The sequence below is a fragment of the Microtus oregoni genome, unplaced genomic scaffold (genome assembly GCF_018167655.1).
Source record: "Microtus oregoni isolate MIOR12 unplaced genomic scaffold, Mior012 000001F_ref0000356, whole genome shotgun sequence".
NCBI lineage: Eukaryota > Metazoa > Chordata > Mammalia > Rodentia > Cricetidae > Microtus > Microtus oregoni.
In genome coordinates, this window is record NW_024543060.1 from 12,394,252 (window position 1) to 12,415,481 (window position 21,230).

The 21,230-nt window shown below is 36.6% G+C and overlaps 1 protein-coding gene across 1 annotated transcript in view; it reads right to left on the reverse strand.

The window, feature by feature from the left end:
• The window catches only part of Rb1 (RB transcriptional corepressor 1), a 126,382-nt gene that overhangs the window by 85,515 nt on the left and 19,637 nt on the right, over positions 1 to 21,230 (reverse strand). The window contains exons 3-6 of the mRNA XM_041668636.1: positions 12,674 to 12,789; positions 10,862 to 10,981; positions 5,029 to 5,067; positions 3,866 to 3,933 (exon numbers count right to left, since the gene is read on the reverse strand). Of these exons, the coding sequence (XP_041524570.1) occupies positions 3,866 to 3,933; positions 5,029 to 5,067; positions 10,862 to 10,981; positions 12,674 to 12,789 (343 nt within the window). The remainder of the gene's footprint in view (positions 1 to 3,865; positions 3,934 to 5,028; positions 5,068 to 10,861; positions 10,982 to 12,673; positions 12,790 to 21,230) is intronic.

A 21,230-nucleotide genomic window follows, 5' to 3' on the forward strand; every position in this document is an offset into this window, starting at 1 on the left:
CAGGACAGCCAGGGCTGTTACACAGAAAAAATCTGTTTTGAAAACCCAAAGGAAAAAAAGAAATAAAAGCCAGGAGGTAATGGTGCATACCTTTAATCCTAGCACTTGGAAGACAGAGGCAGGGGATCTCTGTGAGGCAAGGCCAGCCTGGTCTACAGAGCAAGTTCCAGGTCAGCCAGGGCAACACAGAGAAATCCTGTCTCAAAAAACAAACAAACAAAAAACCCAAACAGAGCATAATTATAAGGTCATGTTGAAATGATTATTTAACATAATATCCTAAGAGTTTATGTAACATACATACATACATATATAACTTAAAACAATAAGTTTATGTAACATATATAACATACAACTACAAGGCTTATAGAAATAAATACATGTAATAGATACCTATACATAATGTAAATTACAATCAAATCCAGCAAGTGCCTACTTGCTTATAGCTCTATTATTTTTAAGAAAGATGTAGGAGCCAGAGAGATTGCTCATGGTTGATAGCACTCGTTGCACTTGCAGAGGACCCAGGTTAGGCTCCTAGCACCCACATGGTAGCTAGCTCACAAGTGTCTCTAATTCTCATTAAGGAAATCAATGCCCACTCTGGTCTCCAGAGGTATGAGGAATACATGTGGTACATATACATATATGCAAGTAAAACAAACACTCATATGCACAGATAAAAGTAAATATGTATTTTTTATATAAAGGAGAAGCTTGAGCTGATTCACTTTCTACCTTTGGACTATCTGCTAAGCCAGTAATAACAACAACAAATACTGTGTGAGACAATGAATAACCTTGTATCAAGTGGGTGTTTTAAGTCTACATGGTATGGTACAAAAGTATGTTTGCAATTAATTCAGTGAAGAAATATTACAGGGGGTGTAAACCACAAAGCAGAAATGTATGATACAAAAATGTCACTAGGAAACTCTTTAATTTGTACGCTAACTGAAAGTTAATGGTGGTGAAGAAACAGGTGAAGTTTGCTATCAGGCACATCCAAGTAAGAGGAGCACAGCCAAGTCAGATGAACAGCCTCTCCGCTCTAACAACACTCTGAAAGGTAAACACATTAGCCAAGTGCTAGCAGCAGCAATACCAAATCCAGAACAACTCTCCAGAAGCACACTCACTTCTCATTTTCTGGCTTGGAGGGAGAAGTAACCATTACACAAAAGGGAAGTAAACCATGATGGCTAGCTGCCCAGCACAGATATTCCAGTATACTGTGCTGATTGGGAAAAGGGCAAAGTACAGAATTCAGATAAATTCTCTACTCTCGTCCTCACTTTCTGACTAAAAGTAGCATAACGCCCGTTTACAGCACACTGTAATTCTCTGGGGAATGCAAACTAACTGCACATTAAGTATAAAGGGAATAAAGGGAGGGTCTCTCAAACTACCTCAAAGAAAGCATTACCCACTCATATCCCATATATAAAGGAAAAAGGCATTCACAAAAGAAAAAGTAAACTCACAAAAGGGGAAAAATCAGAGAACCTAATAGGAAGAAAATACCTTTAAAACAAACAAACAAATAAATAAGCAAGTCATCCTACATTCTGGTGAACTCCAGTGTTTGGGATGCCAGGCAGGAAGATCACTACGTCAAAGGCAGTCTGGGCCACAAGTCAAGAACTCGCCTTAAAACAAATGAACAAACAAACAGAAAAGCTGACTGGTCTCAATTTACATAAAAACACGGAGTCAGATGAGCTAAGAAAGAACTAGGTACAAATAACACCATTACCAAAAGAATTTAGATGGAAACAAAAGACAGCAGAAATAAAAAACCTACACATAACACAAAGTTGGGGATGCAGCTCAGTGGTTGAACATTTGCCTAGCATTCATGAAGCTTTGGGCTCAATTCCCAGCATTGCCCATAAGAGAAACATGGAGAACAAACTGATAAAATGTTCAAAGAAAACTTAACAGAATAAAATAACATCAAGTTGTCTCAGAAAGAAGAGCAGAATGCCTAGTTTAAAAGAAAGTGTTGTAACACAAATGAATACAGAATGAATCAAATAACAGATATCCTAGTAAAGATATTAAACCTCAAACTTAAGTTTCATTTACTTAAATTTATTTTCTGCATATGAGCATTCGCCTGCCTATATGCCTGGTGGCAGGAAGGCCAGAGGAGGGTAACAAATGCACTGGGAGTGGTGTAACAGAGATTGGGAGCTGCCGTGTGGAATGAAACCAGGGTTCTCCTGCAAGTGCTTTAATTACTGAGCCACACCTTCAGACCTAAACCTCAAGTTTAAAAAAGAACCCGTTTGGTGTTCAGTAACTTAATGACAGGAGGAAATTAAGCGAGCCTCAGATTTCACAAAATCAACATTCAATACTAGAAAATATTGCCTTGAGGGGTAAAATGACTCAAGAACAGGATACACAGTCAAGTTGTCTTTCAAGAACAAATGCTGTGGACATTCTCCATTAACACGTCAAACATACGGAATATGACATCAAAGGGCTAGTGTTTTAAATGTGATGGGCTGGAGAGATGGCTCAGCAGGCAAAAGTGCTTGTCACCAAGCCAGAGGTGTACACGTACAAGCACATACGATATGTAAAAAAAAAATGTATAAAACAATTTTAAATCCTTGATGATACAATCTAGCTAGCTAAGAAATGGGTCAAAATCAAGGACTCAGAAATGAGAAACTATACTGAAGTAATAAATGGGCACAGAAGGCATTTAAATATAGAACTGAGACTAAAGGCTTGAGGTAACTATAATTACAGATGACTAGATGCTAAGTCTTTGATAGTAAAATGAAGACAGTAGAATGCATTAATTAGAAAGTGGGGAGCGGGAGGAGGATGTGCCAAGAGACATTATTATGGTTTTCAAGGCAGATTAATGCACACTGCTGTACGAGTCCCTCTTCTCTCTATGGCCATACCACCCTGAACATGCCCGATTTCATCTATCTCAGCTGCTAAGCAGGGTCAGGCCCGGCTAGTACCTGGATAGAAGAAACCCTCCCTCTAATGGTACTGAGATGGTGTGATGATTTGAATGAACATGGCCTCCACACTCAACACAAGCAGCATGACTGGAGGTGCAGAGGAAGTGTGTCACATGGGGTGGGTAGGCTTTAAGGATTCGGATGTTCAAGTTAGGTCCAGTGTCTCACTGTCTCTTCCTGCTGCCTGTGAATCCAGATATAGAACTCTCAGCTCCTCTCCAGCACCACTGACTAAGACAGAAGGGATGCAGGCTGTTTTCCATCAGCACAGTATACTGAATTCTCATATCTGTTGACTGCTCATCATGGTTTATTCGTATTTTACTTGTTTCCCATCAAATTTTACTTTGTCCAAGTCAGAAGAAGAAAAACACAAGCATTCACCCTGAATTTGGTATAGGTACTAGCATTTAATGACTATAATTTTCCCTTCTCATTGTAATAACATTACCAAAATAAAAGGCCAAAAAAGAAAAATAAAGATTATAACAGGAAATATTTTATTTCAAAGAAATATCACATAAAGTAGCTAAATACTTATTATTTCTACTTATAACTTTTCTTTTGTAAAATTTAAATAAAATCAATTTTAAAAATTTAAAATTCACTAGGCTGTAACTTTCATCCCCAGCACTGCTAAAAATGAAAATGTAAAGAAAACAGAAAAGAAGGGGGGAAGGAAAGAAGGAAGAAAAGGTAGGAAATGAAACATTTCTAATTATGTCTTTGTTAGCATAATTATAAAAATGGTTTACATTTAATAAACCATGCAGAGAATACAGTAGGATATATTAATTGAAAAAACTTACACTATTCCAAATGAACAACTTACTAATCATACTTTATAATCAGCATGTAATAACATGTTCATTTACCTTTAGCTAGCAAAAAAGTGATCCAAGAAATTTTTAGCACCAACATAGAATTTATTTCAGTAGATATCCTGGCAAACAAATACAAAGCAATAAAAAAAATTAGACACGGACAAAGTTTTCAGCTTTACTTTTAAATTGTAGACATGAGTTAAAGACATACATAATGAATGGCAGCCCTCTTTAAAAGCACAATTTACACCTGAACTCAACTTCTCTCAGTTCATTTGGTGTGCCTACAAAATATTTATTCTAATCTAAATTATATAAAGCTCAAGCTACTTTAATTTGTTTCTAATTACTTTTATACTTGTTTGCTCTTTGTTTTCTAGTTAAGATGAACAATGTAAGCAAAAAAGAAAAAAAAAGAATTCAGGTGGCTCTGGTTTATGAACATTTCACCTTGAGAATTCTTCCGTAAAATGATCATTCATTAGAATTAACAGGTTTATATAAATCGATAAATGTGCATTCTAACAAGCATTTCAATTCTACTGCATTAATGAGGCAGAAAATGGCCAGGACTATTTGAGGTGTCCAGAAAAGAACATGGATGTACTGTTCTAGCTAGTGGTAGACATTTTCAAAATAATTTAGGATTTGTAATTGAGATGGTGTGTGTGTATGTTTATGTGTATGTTTATGAGTGCATGTTGTCTGTATGTGTCTGTGCACCACTTGTGTGACAGGTGCTTGCAGAGGCCAGAAGAGCTCATCAGATGTCATGGAACTGGAGATACAGACAGCTGTGAGCTACCATGCAGGTGCTGGGAATCAAGCCTGGATCCTCTGGAAGAAGGAGTGTTCTTAAGCAGAGTCTTCTCTCCAGTCTCCTAATTTAGAATGTATCTGTTCTTATATAAAAATATGCAGAGCATAGCTAATACAATCCTTGTGGCAGATCCTCATTAAGTATTTAATGAATGAACTACATTTTTCCCAGAATAGTGACAAAGAACACCGAATCAATTCCGAGCTAATTAGCTCTTCTTTGCAATATAAAGCACGTATCCTTAGAGCAATCTAAACAGGATTTTACCACCTCAGGATTTATAAGTATAAAGGATTTAATCACCCAAAGTAAGCCTCGTTGAATCAGTACGTCTGAGATTAGTTCAGAAAATAAAAAGTGTTTAATGAAAAGTAACATGCTTTAAACTACTTACACACTGCTGGGCTGTGTCAGATATATAAGCTCACATGTCCTGAAAGGACAAACAATTTCATTAGCATGATGATTTTTAGAAAGTAACTTTTGAAATACTACTGTAGCATGAATCATGAGCATTCTGAAACTAAATTAAAATTTACCCACTACAAAGTGACATTTCACATTACCATGTTCTAATTACAAAGGCTTCTGTCACTCACTTTTAAATCAAAACTGATGATAAAACCAGAATCTTAGGTCAGGGGGTAACTAATGACCATCTAACCAGTAAGTCATATATATCCATATAGTTCATCCTGTAATAAACAAGCATTGGCATCACAATCTTCACACTCCAGGAAGTTATACAAATAAGAGGAAAATAAAACTTAGTTTGATCCAGGACTGGTAACCTTAAAGCTAAATTATTCCATATTCCTTAAAACTAGTCAATAAAAAACATAAATTCCTTTTACAAAGTCCAGAGTGGCCTTTTAAGGACAAATCAGACTACGTCATTCCCCAATATAAAATTATTCATCAACTTTCCACTGCCTGCAGGGTAATCCTAGTTCACTACCAATCAGACTCCTTCCTAACCTCCAGACATTTAGACTTAGCAGCTCAAAATACAACCTACAATGTTTTGGTGTTGTACACACACTTGTCGTAGTTTAAAATCCCTGGTTCCAGTCCCCACTCATTTTGCTTGATACATTTCTATTTCTAATCCCTATTCAGGATTTTCTTCTTCTCTAGCCTTTTTCCCTAGTCAAAATCACCAGAACTGAGGTTACCCTTCTCACCTACTTAAGATATACAATGTATTGCATCACTTCTACTCAAATACAATACTCTACAAGACAGCATCGTAATCATCACTGAATTAATTTTCTTTTTCATGTGTACATGCTGTGGTATATACATGTTTGGTTTGGTAGACATATGTGCATATACGTGAAGCCTGAGGTTGAAATCAGGAATCTTCTTCAATGTTCTTTCATCTTATTCTTTAAGGAAGGATCACTCACTCAATCAAACCCAGAGCTCTTAGATATAGTAGGATACTAACAGTTAATTCTTAATACGGTTTGTTAGTTTATTTGCAACAAAACAGCTGACAATATAAAGTTTCTTAAAGTATATTCCATAAAATACTTCTCTTATAAGATCTTAATTTATGTTAAATGTGGCTATGGTTCAAATGTGAACTATTCCCAACAGGATCATACTTGAGAAAGAGAGTCACTGGGGCTGGCCTTGAAGTTTTAATAGCCCAGACCCACTTCCTGTTCAGGTGCTCTGCTTCCTTTTATGGATGTCCTGCCACCATGCTTGCTGGGACCGCACATCTTCCTCACCACTAGAAACTGTAACCCTCTGGAACTGTACATCAGAATAATTCCTTTCTCCCTTAAATTGTTTTTGTAGGGGGTCTTTATCACAGCAACAGAAAGACAAATGTATGTATAACCCATTGAGGAAATGCTGAACTCAATCAAACAGATCTATTCTATCAAACATCTCTACGCCTTACATCAACTTGGTACTGTGTGACTGTATAAGGGGAGATGGCTCAGTGGTTAAGAGAACTGCCTGCTCTTCCAAAGGTCCTGAGTTCAGTTCCCAGCAACCACGTGGTGGCTCACAACCATCTGTAATGAGATTTGGTGCCCTCTTCTGGCCTGTAGGCAAACACAATACTGTATACATAATAAATAAATAAATAAATCTTAAAAAAATAAAAATTAAAAAAATAAAAGCTAATATTTGGGCCTGTGAGATAGCTCAGCTGGTAAAGGTGCTTGCTGCTGGGCCTGACAACCTAAATTTGAAACTGAAACCCAGATGGCAGGAGGAGAGAATAAATCCCTCCAAGTTGCCCTTTACCCTCCATATCTGTGTCAGGGTACATACTTTCCCACATACATACACATATACAGTAAGTAAATGGTAACATAAAAATTGAAAGCTAATATTCATGGAAAGTTTAATATGTTTATACAAGGTCACTGAACAAAAACATTATTTATGTATTACCTCATTTAATATATTATAGACTTAACAGGTATGTGATGGCTATTTTTGGTTGTCAACTTGACTACATAACTAAAACTCAAAAATAATACAACTGTGAGGGGTTTCTGCCTAATTTGAAATGGGAAGATCTACTTCTAATCTGGGTCTTTGAAGTAGAAAAACACACCTTTAATCTAGATCTTGAGGTGGGAAGGCACACTTTGCAGATCTTTAATCCAGATCTAATCTAGACCGTGCCTTCTGCTACAAGCCTACATAAGGACATGGAAGAAGGAAGCTTTTACTCTTTGTCTGACTGTTCTCATCTCGCTAGCAAGTCCACTCCTTCACTGGCATTAGAGCCGACTTCTTCACGATTCCAGCATACACTGAAGACTAGTAGAAACATCCACTAGTGGTGGAACTACTACTGGATTTTTGGACTTTCCAACAATGGATTAGCTGGACCACAACCTGCAAGTCTTTCTAATAAATCCCCTTTCTAGAGAAATTCATTCTATTAGTTCTGTTGCTCTAGAGGAACCTGACTAATAGGTACTCTCATTAGCTTTAGACATTAGAAAACAAGGTATCCAAGATAGGAAACTCATTTATCCAAGATCACACAGCACAAGCTCATGATTAAGTTAGAATCCAGATCTGTGTGACTACTTCTCCACTAAGCCCTACTATAGCTTCTCCTTTTTTGGTAGATGACACAACCAACTACTGTTTTGGATAGAGGAAAGGAAGGATGGATAGGAACATCTATCTTCTCTGTTATAAGAGCACATTTGTACTTCATAATGTAGAAAGGAATCTACACATACTTCTGTAAACACCTCATCATGGGATACTTTAATGGTTAGTTTGTTGAATAGCCCCAGTCTAGGTGGTGCTTCAGAGGAATGCAAGAAGGCTCAACAACTTTAAGAATAGACAAACCCAGTTTCACACAGAGAGATGATAATAAGGGTAAGCTGCAGGAGAAGACAGAGAAGGACCATCCCAAGAATCTCAAGCTCGGTCACAGTGACAGGGCTAGCTTTGGAACACTGACTGCTACTGTTCCCATTTCCTGTGCAGTTTGCTAACTATAAATGACAGGGAAGGGTTCTGGGAGCTAATTGGTGGTTTCTCAGATCAATGATTCTCTTAGTGAAGCACAGCTTAAAGATCCAAATTCTATTGCTCACTGATGTTTGTGTCAATAATCATCATTAACTCTCATATTCCAGTTATGCTTGAAGAAAATTCTGTGAAACTGTTGTCCTGGATCCCACTAACTAACCTGGAAATACTGCTGTTCATACTGGCCCTTAGGAAACAGGAAACAGGAAGATCCTGAACACTTCAAAATTGCCCACATAACTTCTAAAGCTTTTGAATTTCAATATGTAGTAGATGCACTATCCTTTTCTTCTTTCTCCTCTGAATTTTCTGGCATCTAAAAAATTACCTGAAAGTTTCTTCTCCATACCCTTCCAAACTACTTATAGTTACTCTTCAAAATGCAAACACAAGAAAATTTACTTTAGCAGTCTTAAGATTACTATACGAGAGAAAAAAATGTTGGTTTCACGGTATTTCTATTGATCGCTCACTGTTCTCTATTTAGAGAAAAAGAAGATAGCAAGCCACTTAAACAAAATATTCTGTAAAGCTTAAAAAAATCACTTAGAAAACTATTCCCCTTTTAATATCCTTTTATACTTCTCCCTAAGTTCCCAGGATATCAACTACAATTTATAAATGGAAAGTATAATAAATAAATAAATAACTTAAAAACAGAAACTAGTATCAAAGCAGAATAGTGATGTCAGACAAGAGATTAAAACTACCTGGAAGTATTCAATTAAAATTATGATAGAAATGTGGATGGAGAAATCTTACAGGGTCCCACCCCTAGACAAATAACTATAGGCAATTAAGAAATGCTGAGAGTAGGAAAAGTAATCTTCTCCCATTAACTGGTTATCTAATACCAAATGGTTAGCCTTAAAATCATACACAAAGAAGTAACACTAAACAGACTCATCAGGTTATGATTGCAGATTTCGTGTACATGTAACAACAATAAAGAAAATGCAACAGATTTAAAAGGAGGCAGGTGCACAGAGTGGGGGTCTGAGAGGAGTCAGAAGAAAAAGGAATGGGGAAAAGAATACCTTAAACACAAAAATAGAATAAAATTATTATAGCAAAAAGCTACTGTACCCCAAATGACTTCAAGCCCTCAAATTCTAGAACTTGAAATAATTTGATGGTCTTGTTTTTGTTTGTTCGGTTTTAATACTGATTTGTATAGAATTTTCTTTTGCTCTTAGAATTTTCTTTTGCTCATTTCATTCTTATTTATGTTTATGCATGTGTATCTCTGTTGATTACACACATGTATATGCTGTGCCCTGAGCCATCTCTCCAGCCCACTATCATTTCCTTAACAACTGGCTCAGTGAAGATTTTGCTTACTTTGTTTATTATGGATACGAAATCTCTACCACAATTCTAGCACGCTATGCACTATTGCCTTGGTTTTCCCTTGTGTACTGTCACAAGCAGAGTATATACTGATTTATATATTTAACTCTGTAAGTGTAGAAGGAAGGGAGAGACAGATGGAGAGAAAAGGAAGAGAGAGGAGGGAGGGGAAAGAAAAAGCAAGGCATTATTTCAAAAGCTCTAGGGCATATCTAGAAATGGTGGTGAATGCCTGTGATCCCAGCATCTAGGAGGCTGAGGTAGGATCATGAGTTCAAGACCAGGGTAGGATGGTCTGTCTCAAAAAATAAGCAGGATGGGAATGTAGCCTGGACTCTATGAGTTTAAGTGTAGTCCTACATCTATGAGACCCTATGTGAACCCCTAGGCCAACCTTTGGGACCTTTTTTCACTTCCATCATCACAACTCTCAAGATTTAGTAACACACCACTTAAATAGCAAAGGTAAAGAAAACAGTTACATGCCTCTGTGAAGATACTATTTCTAGCTGTCCCTATCCCCATTCACCCCAGAAGATCTAAGGACCGCACCCCTTCTATTTTTGAGACAGGATCTTTTTATGTAACCCTGGCTGTCCTGGAACTTACAGTGTAGACAACACTGGCCTCAATTTCACAGAGAGCTGCCTGCCTCTGCTTCCTGAGTGCTGTTATTAAAGCTATGTACCACCATATCCTGCCTCCTCCTTTCTTTTTACCATCCTATTACAAAGTGGCTTATGTAGCTAAAACGTTCCTTATCATATGTCCTTGCACAAATGCAGTGAGCACCAAAACAGTAGCGGATATATGTCATATTGAATACTATAATACTTGGGTTAGAAGACTATAATTTGTTTGAAAAATACAATTTAAAAAGTGTAAGCTATGCTTAGTCAAGATTTTCCAGTTGAACGGTGCAAGTGGAGTCTTCTTGACTACCACTTGGAGTACAGAACACAGTTTAATAACACAGGTCACACACCTCCCACTGGCAACATTATTTCTTTCTAAGCTGGAAAAAGTTAAAATTTAGATCACTATTCAGAACTATAAGTTCTACTAGGCAAGATGGGAAGCAAGCTCAACGTCAGAAGAAGCGAATGACAGGAAAGGCTAGTAAAAACAGTTAATTTAAGGCAAGTGTTCAGAATGTTTATGAATAGATAAATTACCTAAGAACTAATAAAAAATAGCAAAAAGGATAAGGCTACAGGATAATACTTAACACTTCCATTAAATACATTACAGTTCCCAGATTAAATCTAACTAAACAGTAATGTGAAAATGGGTTATAAAAATAAAAAACAAAAAATTAATGTGTAAGCCTAATAAAACTTTTATCTTACCGTTCTAATTTGCTGTAGAGTGCACATAACACATTGTACTTCTTCAATAGTCTTGACACAGCATTATCAACTTTGGTACTGGTATCAATTTCTTTTAGTAAGTCAAAGAATTTATAGACACTATAAAGAATAGAGAAAGAATGCATGAATAGCTATCAAAATTTGTTATTTAATTTTCAAAGCATATATATTTCAGTTCAGAATATTCCAGCTCTACACTAAATCACTGTGTGTCCTTTGGAAGGGCTGCACTTGTTTTTTCATTTTACTAGAAGCAACCCATGCCCAATACCTACCTACTCCTGACTATATCCACTTCAAGTTAAAAAAACAAGAAAAGCAGAAGCATAAAAAGTATGTATATCTGTTTCTAAATAATGTGTATGGATATTTAATTTAAATTTATTTTTCACTGATGCATAAAAGTCCTAGAACTGTATAATTTTAGGGAGTACCATGTGATGTTTTCATGGATGTAAGCACTGTATATTGAAGGTAAGCATATCTATCTCCTCAAGCATTTACTACCTGCACACAGCAAAACATTTAAAATATATTCTTTTCAGATTTCTGAAATACACTGTACCTATTATTAAACAGTCATTTGTGTCTGCATGTTTTTAAATAAGCTCCCATAGAGTCATTCAGTTCCAACACAAAACCATGCAGTTCGTTTTCACTCCAGTGCTCCCATTCTCCTATTTGAGAACTGTTCTCATTTATTTATTCTTAGGACAGACAGCCATCTTTCACCCAAAGCCTTCTATTCCCCAACAAGGACAGTCCACATGTTTACAGGTAAAACAATACCTGTCCTGAGAGGAAATGCACACTATGGAAAGCTGCTCTAACAAAGCTGTCTTCTTTTAGGGTAATTTATGAGAAGGGATGAGGGGGAGAGTGCCTGTTACATCAGGAATTGACTCTTGTGAACTCTTTAGGCTATTTATGTGCTTTTTAGACATACATTCATATATTAACTTATTTGTACACAGCCTCTGTTTCCAGACTTTATTTGAAGGTAGTAAGAAAAGTGCTATAAAATGTAGTCATTTAATCTACTTAATTTAACTAAAAACTAATTATATTTCATTACAGATTATCTCACTTAAGAAGAAATATGTTTATTTACCAATCAGGTAAAATTATTTACCGCTGTATTTTGTAAATATAATACAAAGGAAATAATATAAATATACTACAAAGGAAATAACAGAAGTCCTATAAGTTCATTTAAGACAAAATCTGTTAATAACTTGAGAACAAATTAACATACTTTTAAAGTTCAAAAAACATATGATAAGGAATTTCTGGGTCAAGTATCATAATCAATACTAAATACATAGTAGCTTTTAAATGTACGTAATTAAAACATCTACTATGCCAAAGTCTTCAAGTTAAATAAATCTTATCTAAATTTAAGATAGACTCACTACCTGTTTAATGATTTATCGACATATTTTTACTTCTAGTTGTGTGTGCACGTGTGTGCACGCGTGTCTTTGTAGGGTATGTATGTGCCCATGAACACCAGAGGAGCAGGGTTCAGTTCCCAGCACTCACATGATGACTCACATGGACTGCTGCTCTCTTCAGGCACTGCACACGGCGCACTTACATGCAGGCAAAAGATAATAAGAAGTTCTTTTTAAAAACTAAATAAACTTTAACCAACCCTATCATAGAATGGCAATTCACTATTTGTCCCAAATTTGTTGTGTTTAATTTCAGCATTTTCACCAATTTCTTAAAGTGTATCAAAACAATAAAAGCACTTTTTAAATGGCAGAGCTTTTATGACAGAGTTCTTACCTGGTTTCTATGGTTCTCTGTAGCTCAGTAAAAGTGAATGGCATCTCATCTAGGTCAACTGCTGCAACAAAGATGCAGATGCCCCAGAGTTCCTTCTTCTTTTGAATATATCCTTCCTAGGAATAAAGAGGGCCAAATATTATTAAATCATTCACATACTTAATACCACGCCAAAGCTGAATTACATGATTTTTCTTATTAAACATCAAAATATATTTTTTTAATTCTTATAATGGTATATACTTAAAAATAATTCATTTTGTATTAATATAACAAACACTCAAAATTTATATTATAAGCCAAAAAATTACAAGGAGGATTAAAAGGTTAAACCACTTTGGGAAACTCGGAGTCAGTCAGCTCTTTTAAACTGTTTCTTAGTAGCCCAGTATCATTACAGCAACATTAAAAGATTCTAGAATGTTTAACTTTTTTTCCAAGAAAAACAAAAAAGCTAACTTATTTATCAGACTATACTTCTTTTGCTCTAATGTATCCATTTTTATTTCCCTTTGTTCATTCAGGTATTTTCTGGCCTTGTACAATTTCTTAAACAAACCACTTGTACAATGGATTGAATGCAAATCTCACTTAATAAGAACTAAATGAGACTATGTTTAACGCCTTGAGCATAGTGTCCAGCTTACATTTAGTAACTGATGAGAAATGGCTAACACTGTAAGTAGACTATTTTTCTTAGTAGCATCCTTTCCCCTCAACAATATATGCCACCTTCTAAATGTATATATCTTGTAGGTAAAATCTGGATCATCTTAAGATAAAATGAGTGTCATATTATCTAATGGTCTAATAATCAGGCAGAACTATTTGCTGAGAGGACAGATGTAAGGCACACTTTACATATTTGTATTTGTATTTGTACTATTTGCTGAGAGGACAGACGTAAGACACACTTTACATATTTGGACTCTCATGTACCAGCTGAAGAAGGAGCGTATTGGACTATCAAATGATTACAGGTAATAGATAATTCACCATTATCCAACTATAAACCTTTCCTTCTAATATAAATACTTTAAAATATAACTGTAGATCCATAAGACTAGTTGAAATTAAAAAGAATTACAATACTAATGGTTACTAAGAAGGATGTGCAAGTGAATGCCAATGATACAGTTTAAAATGGTATGACCATTTTGAAAAACAAGTTTGGTCTGTTTCTGTAAATTTAAACATACACTTTCTACATCACAATTCTACTCCCAATACTTATGCCCTGAAGAAATTAAAACACTGCTAATGAATGTAGCCCCACACTAGAGACAAAACAAATATAACAGAAATAGAACCAAACAGAAATAACCATAGGTAACTCTATAAACAAACTGTAATAGAATTATGCAACAGATGCTAACAAAAAAGGGAAGTCATAATAAATGTAGTAACAGAGATAAGTCAAAATCATTACCCTGAGAAAAAGTCACGAATGAGAGAGAGAGAGAGAGAGAGAGAGAGAGAGAGAGAGAGGAAAAAGCTAGACACAGAATAGTAGCATATCCTGCCATACACAGTTCCAGAAAACATAAAAACTCATCTTCAATGTCAGAAACTAGATCAGCAGCTACCCAGGGACAAGGGGGTGTTTTCGGGAACGAATACAAAGATGGCAAGAGAACCTTCTGGTGTGATGAGAAAGTTGTAATCCTCGGTGGTGGTAATTACATGAGTAAATACATCCATCAATTTTTTTAACTATGTGCTTAAACTGATATAGTTTAATGTAAGAAAACTAACACAATAAATTTGATGTGGAAGCTGTTACATACTTCCACCACTGAAACTGAACAATATTGATTCACCCCATTACAACGACTATGATATATTCTCAGAAAATAAAACATCAACTTTTGTCTATGTTTTTACTTTTCTTATTTTCTGAGATAATAATGTAATTGCATCATTTCCCCTCCCCTTTCTTCCCTCCAAACCCTCCCTTGTATCCCTATCTCTCTGCTTGTAAGTATATATTTTCAGGGCTGACTATTTAGTACTTACTGTGTTGGGGGCTGCAGACCCCTGGTCCCTTGACTTTCTTTGCCTGCCTCAGACCGTTTGCCTGCTGGAGTGAAACAAATTGTTTCCCTATGCCTGCAGCTGCTCTGAGCATGAGACCCTCATGAGTTCCTGATGGCAGGGGAGTGAATTCTGGTGGGTTTAAGGTCTGTTAAGGTCAAAGCATTATTTCCAATCCATCTTACAACCTAGATTAAAACTGATTTTGTTTTGTTATAATTCCATAAACCTTATTATGAAAAACTTACAAATAATTTTTTTTCTTGAAAATTGTAAAAAGGATGAAATAAGTGATCCAAAGTATATACCACCCTGTCAGAAAATTCAAGATTGGTTCCCAACACCCACATCAGGTGGCTCATAACGATTGATCAGACACCTCCAACCTCCAGCTTCCATGAGTACTTGCACACGTACACATAAACTTTAAAAAAATGCTTAAAATTATTAAAAAGGGGGCATAGAACAGCAGTTTAAAAATTGTTAAAACAAAAAAGAATCATTTATCAATCAAAACAACCACACACAAAAAGGTAAAACTTGTGGAGGAAAATAGATAAACCCTTTGCAAATTTTAAAAAAAGTACCTTTCAAAAACCAGATTCTGGGTATGCTATTCTTAGAATAAGTCAAGAAAAGGATATGTCATTAATATACGTCAGGATCCTTAGAAGTCCTCCATTGTACTACCGTACAGCTAAGACTTCATCCAGTGGAAATAACTGGAGAGTTGGGTCAAGATCCTTGTAACAAATGTTGTAATAGTTACTTACATACCCCAAACAGTGGCAAACACCTAAATATCTTAAAATAAATGGCTAAATCATACTAGAGCTATATTATGAGTAATGCAAAATCCTAAGGTATTTTTAAAGAATAGTACAAGCAATGGGAAAAATGTCCAAGATATAACGGTTAAGAGAAAAGATAAATTACAAAATTATTTGCATTTTTATTCCAATTATGTAAAAACAAACAAACGAAAAGGTAAGAAAAGTAATGCAAAATCTCTAAAGTGGGTTATCTCTCTAAAGCTATTAGGATCACAAGCAGTTTTCATTTTCTTCATTAATACCAAAGATATTCTTAATTAACATTAACTGCAAAATAGGAAACAAAGTAATAGAAACTGCTAAATTTATGAAAAGCAGCATTGAAAAATTAGAACTGTATAACAAAAATTGTGAAAACATCAAACCTTCAATTACATATTGAAAAATTAAATCAAAATATACAGCCAACACTTTCCATAACTATCTATTACACTATCATTTAGTTGTGTTCACTTCAACCACCCTAATGACAACCCCAAATTAGTAACAGTTTATTTGAGCTTGTCTTTTGACAATATTCTAGCTTATAAAAGAGCTCCACCAAGTGGTGACAATAAGTATCTTGAAAATAAAACTAAAGTATGAGAAACCTACAATTTAAGCTATTAGAACATAAATCTGTGAAACTGATTACAATTTCACAAGTTAAAAAAAAATCCTTGAACAGTGAGCTTGCCCATGGGTAAAGCCACTCATGCCTAAGACTGACTGACTGAGTTTTGCCCCCAGCATTCATATGGTAGAAAGAGAAAACTTACTCTTGGAAGTTGTCCTCTGACCTCCACGCTCATGTCATGACACATGTACCCCTTCACACACACAATAAATAAAGTTTAATAAAAACAGAGCAGTGTCCTTGTTAGCCTATATTTTTGGAAATATAAAAATTGGCAACTAGAAATATGTAATCTATCTCTAGTAACAGTAAAGTTCTGTTAAGTATTAAGTGTGCTATACAAAGTCTTGAAACAAAAGAGCTACTTTCTCCTGTGCATGGATTTCCTCTTCACCTGGGTTTTTTATGTGAACAGCAACAACAAAAAAGATACAAATATGTCAGGAAACCTCATCCTACTTGTACAGCCTGAGGGGACAGCCATCAGTCTTAAGGACATTCGTGATGTGCATAGATCTTGCAGGAGTGACAGAGTCACGAAGAATGGTAACAGCTAACCTGCCAGGATCACAGTTTTGATACGACATGCTGGGGTAAACACCAGGTGAATCAACCATTTAGTACATAATACGATTGAGGGGGCAGTTAACTCTACTCCCAGAAAAACATGTACCTAGAGACAGCTAAAATTAAGGGCCATTTGAGGGGTATTATGGACGCTTCCTAAAATATATACAGATATAATGGTAATCAAAATAAAATTGCCAAATAATGGGGGAGACAGAGACCCAACTCTATATCCCTTGTTACCAAATGAAACATCTAGTATCAAGATTAGGTTACATTTAATTGAATTGTTGGCCAAAGGGGGTCCCGTGGGAACCCCCAAACAACCCAGACTGTTGCCAAGACTCTAGGTTGCTCTCCACAAACAGACGGCAAGGGCCATTGCTGAAAGCAACACCTACACAACTCACTGAACATGATGAAGTTAAGCAGGTGCCTACATAGAGTCTTCATGTCTACATTCCAGCATCTTTGGTAAAGTAAGGTACTCTGCACACCACCAACAGAATGTAAACACCAACCCAGCCACAAACCCTCTGATCTACAATGGTGTCCTACTTGCAAGATGCTAGTGCAGTGGTGATACAATGTCTGTGGGCGTAACCAACCAATGTCTGATTTGACTGAAGGCCCACTCCAAGAGATGGGACCCATTATCTGACACTGCACGGGTGGCCAAGAACCTGAGACTAGATAGACAAGTGTCCTAGAGGAAAATCAAATACTACTGTTCTACTAAAAGAGCATAGCAATAAAATGATTCCTAATGGCATTCTACTGTAGTCACAGATAGGAGTCTTGTTTAGCCATCATTAAAGAGGCTTCCTCCTGCAGCAGATGACCCCACACACAGCCAGATATTATGCAGAGAATGAGTGACCTTGGAACACTCTGCTCTAAATTTGATATTCCCATCAAATCTCTCCCCTTAGGTCTCAGGTAACCCCACAGAAGAGGAGGCAAAAACAGTGTAAGAACCAAATAGGATGGAGGGCCAAGAAAACAGGGACCTCTAAATCAACATGATCTAAGCAGCATGCACAAGGTCTGCACAGGTCTGTCCCAGGTCCTCTGTGTATATCTTATAGCTTCCAGCTTAATATTTTTATGGAATTTCTGAGTGAACGAACAAGTGGATCTCTGATTCTTGAGCCTTTTCTTGGGCTATCCCCTCTCCAAAGATGAGGACCTAGAGCTGAAAGAAGTGGACACATGCCCTCATTCCTAACCCAGCTCAATCTCCAATCAATAAACACCTGAAAATGAAAATTTAATTTCCTCCAAGAGTCTTACTGAGGAAACTACCTAATCTTTAAGGTAGGCTGCATGCCCAGCAGTAGACGGCCAACAGAACTGAACTTAATGTCACCCTTGGAGGTTCCTTATATCATAATGCCATGCCAGGCCTTTTTTTTTTCTTTCTTTAATCTTATTTTATAATTTCATTTTATTTTTTCTCTCTTTTTACCCTCTAGGTCCTTTATGTATATGTTATGGCTTCCAGTTTAGTGTTTTATGGGATTCCTCAGTGATAGGTCTTTGTTTCTTGTACCTTCTCTTGGGCTTTTTCCTTCTGTTTGTTTTGTTCAATTCTGATGTATTAGTTTTTGTTTATTATCCCTTAGAAGCCTGTTTGTTTTCTAATGAGAGACAGAAAGGGGGTGGAGGTGGGTCTGGATGGGAGGATAGGCTCTGGGAGGAGGAGGAGAGAAAACCCTGATCAAGATGTATTATGTGAGGGAAAAAAAATCTATTTTCAATAAAAGAAAAAAAAGAATATTCACAAAAAGCCTATAGCTAGTATATTTTTGATGAGAGAGTAGAAACACAATAGAAATAAAAATGCCTTTGTCTAAAATTATTTGATCATTTATACAGAAATCCCAAAAATCAATAGACTATGAGATCTACTAAAGTTATAACAAGAATACAGGAAAAAAGGTTAGCACATAAAACTCAGCTGCTTTGCTATATCTCAACAAAGAGCAACGAATGGACTCCAAAATAATAATAAAAAATACAATTAAGCACAGTGTGGTGGCACATGTCTTTAATCCTTAATTTCTGTGAGTTCACACCAAGTCTAGTCTATGTAAGAGTACCATACCAGCCAGGGACACATAGGGAGACCATGTCTCCACACACACACACACACACACACACACTTTATACATGAACATTCAAAATTTAAAGTTACACATAAAGCAGCTAATAAAGTATATACAAAATCAACATGAGGAAAGCAATAAGACTCTAATAAAATATGAGAACTAAATAATAAAAATAACGTAAGTCACACTGTCAAGATTTTTCAGTATTCTCAGTTTGATCTATAGATTCAGTAAAATGATTCTAAAATTAAAGTGGTATTATAGTTTGGATTGAAATGTCCCTAAAAGGTTCATGTGCTAAAGACTTGGTACTTAAGGCAGCAATGTTCAGAGACAAGACTTTTAGAAAGTCACTGGACCAAGAATGACAATCTGTCAATGGGCTCAGTTCAATGGTCCATCAGGAAGTGGTGGAAACTGTCAGAGGTGCATCTAGCTGAGGAAGAACATCACTGGAGGAGAGCCACTGAAGGGTATATTTCTTGCCCCTGGCTCTTTTTTACTTGCTCCATTCCATAGTCAGCTTAAGAGGTGCACTGTGCGCTACTCTGAACCATGTTCAGTCTTGGCTCAGCCAGAAGTGATGGGGTCAAGCTATCACAAACTGAAGTCTCTGAAATCATAAACCAAAGCAAACATTTCCACCTTTGAGATGATTTTCTCATATGTTTTATCTCAGAGACAGAAAGATGACTATCACATAAGATCCAAACTAGCCCATAAAATATTGAAGAACAATAAAATTGAGAGAGACATCACCTAAGATTGATAATAAAGCTCAACAGTAAAGATGTAGGCACTGAAAAATGGAGAGAGTGGGAGTTTGAATAAGAATGGCCCCCATAGCCGCCTGTATTTGAATGCTTAGTCATCAGAGAGTAGCACTACTGAGAAGGATTATGAGGTGTGGTCTTGTTGGAGGAGGAACTGTGTCACTAGAGTGGGCTTTGAAGTTTCAAAAGCCCAAGTTGCACTCAGTTTCCCTCTCTTCTTGCTGTCTACAGATCCAAATGTAGAACTCTCCTAGTTCTCTACCACCGTTTGCCTGTATGCTGCCACGCTCCCTGCCATGATGGTAATAAACTAAACCTCTGAAATTGTAAGTAAGTTCCAATTAAATATTTCCTTTGTGGCCAGGTGGTGGTGGCACACTTCCTTAATCCCAGCACCCAGGAGGCAGGCGAATCTCTGAGTTTGAGGCCAGCCTGGTCTACAAGAACTAGTTTCAGGTTAGGCTCCAAAGCTACAGAAAAACCCTGTCTCAAAAAAGGAAAGGGAAAGGGAAAGGGAAAGGGAAAAAGGGAAAGGGAAAAAGGGAAAGGGAAAGGGAAGGGAGGAAAGGAAGGGAAGGGAAGGGAAGGGAAGGGAAGGGAAGGGAAAAAAAGTTCCTTTATACAAGATGCTGTTCTTCACAACAACAGAAGAATGAATAAGAAAGAAATTGGTATCAGTAGTCAGGTATTGCTGTAACAGGCTTGACCATTATATTTGTTAGAGAAATATGGAAGATTTTAGGATTTTGAACTAGAAAAATGGTTGGATATTTTAAGCAGGACTTAATGAGCTATCCTAGTAGGAGCACGGAAGACAGTGGTGCTGAGGACTGTGGGGGCACAGTTCAAGAGGTTGCAAAGAGGAATAATATTACTGAGTAGCATAGAGACCAGCCTTGTGTAATTTTGAAGATGAATGTGGCTGTTCTTTGATCTTGTCCAAAAAATCTGCCTGAGGCTAAACTGAAGAGTTTTAGGTTAATGGTATTGGCAGAAATTTCAAGACAGCCTAGTTTTGCCTCTGTTGCTTGGTTATTAGTGGTTATTACTTTTATGCAGATTTATAATGAAAAAGATCAAGCTGAGCATGGAAAAATAGAAAATGCACAGCTTGAGGTGAAAAGGAGCATCAGGAAACATAATGTTGGAGTCAAGTGGCAGGGCTGAAGGAGATAAAATGTTTAAAGAAAAGTCCAATGCTAAATGAAATAAAGGAAATGTTGACCTCAGGGTAAGACCTCCCCCAACTAAGCTTTTAACTTGTGAAAAGAAATTAGATAACAGCTTAAGCAGTGAAGGAAACTATCAACAGCCAAAAGCTGATTCAAGTGAAACTGAACGAGGGAGCCATGTTCCAGCCCCAGAAGCAACAGAAGTTGGCAGCTATAGCCACATGGTTATGACTTTAGAGTCACAAATACAAAAATGGGGTTGCAGAATCCCTCTCAGAAGCTAAGAAAAGCCACTGAATCCAGCTGTGTGCCAGGGATTTACCTGCATGAAGACCCAGAGAGGCCACTGATTGAAGCTGTGAAGATGAAGCCTGGATTACCTTAGACACCTCAAGATAGAGGAGATGCCAAAGTCGTGGGATACCTGCCAGCTTGGCAGGATGTGGAACAA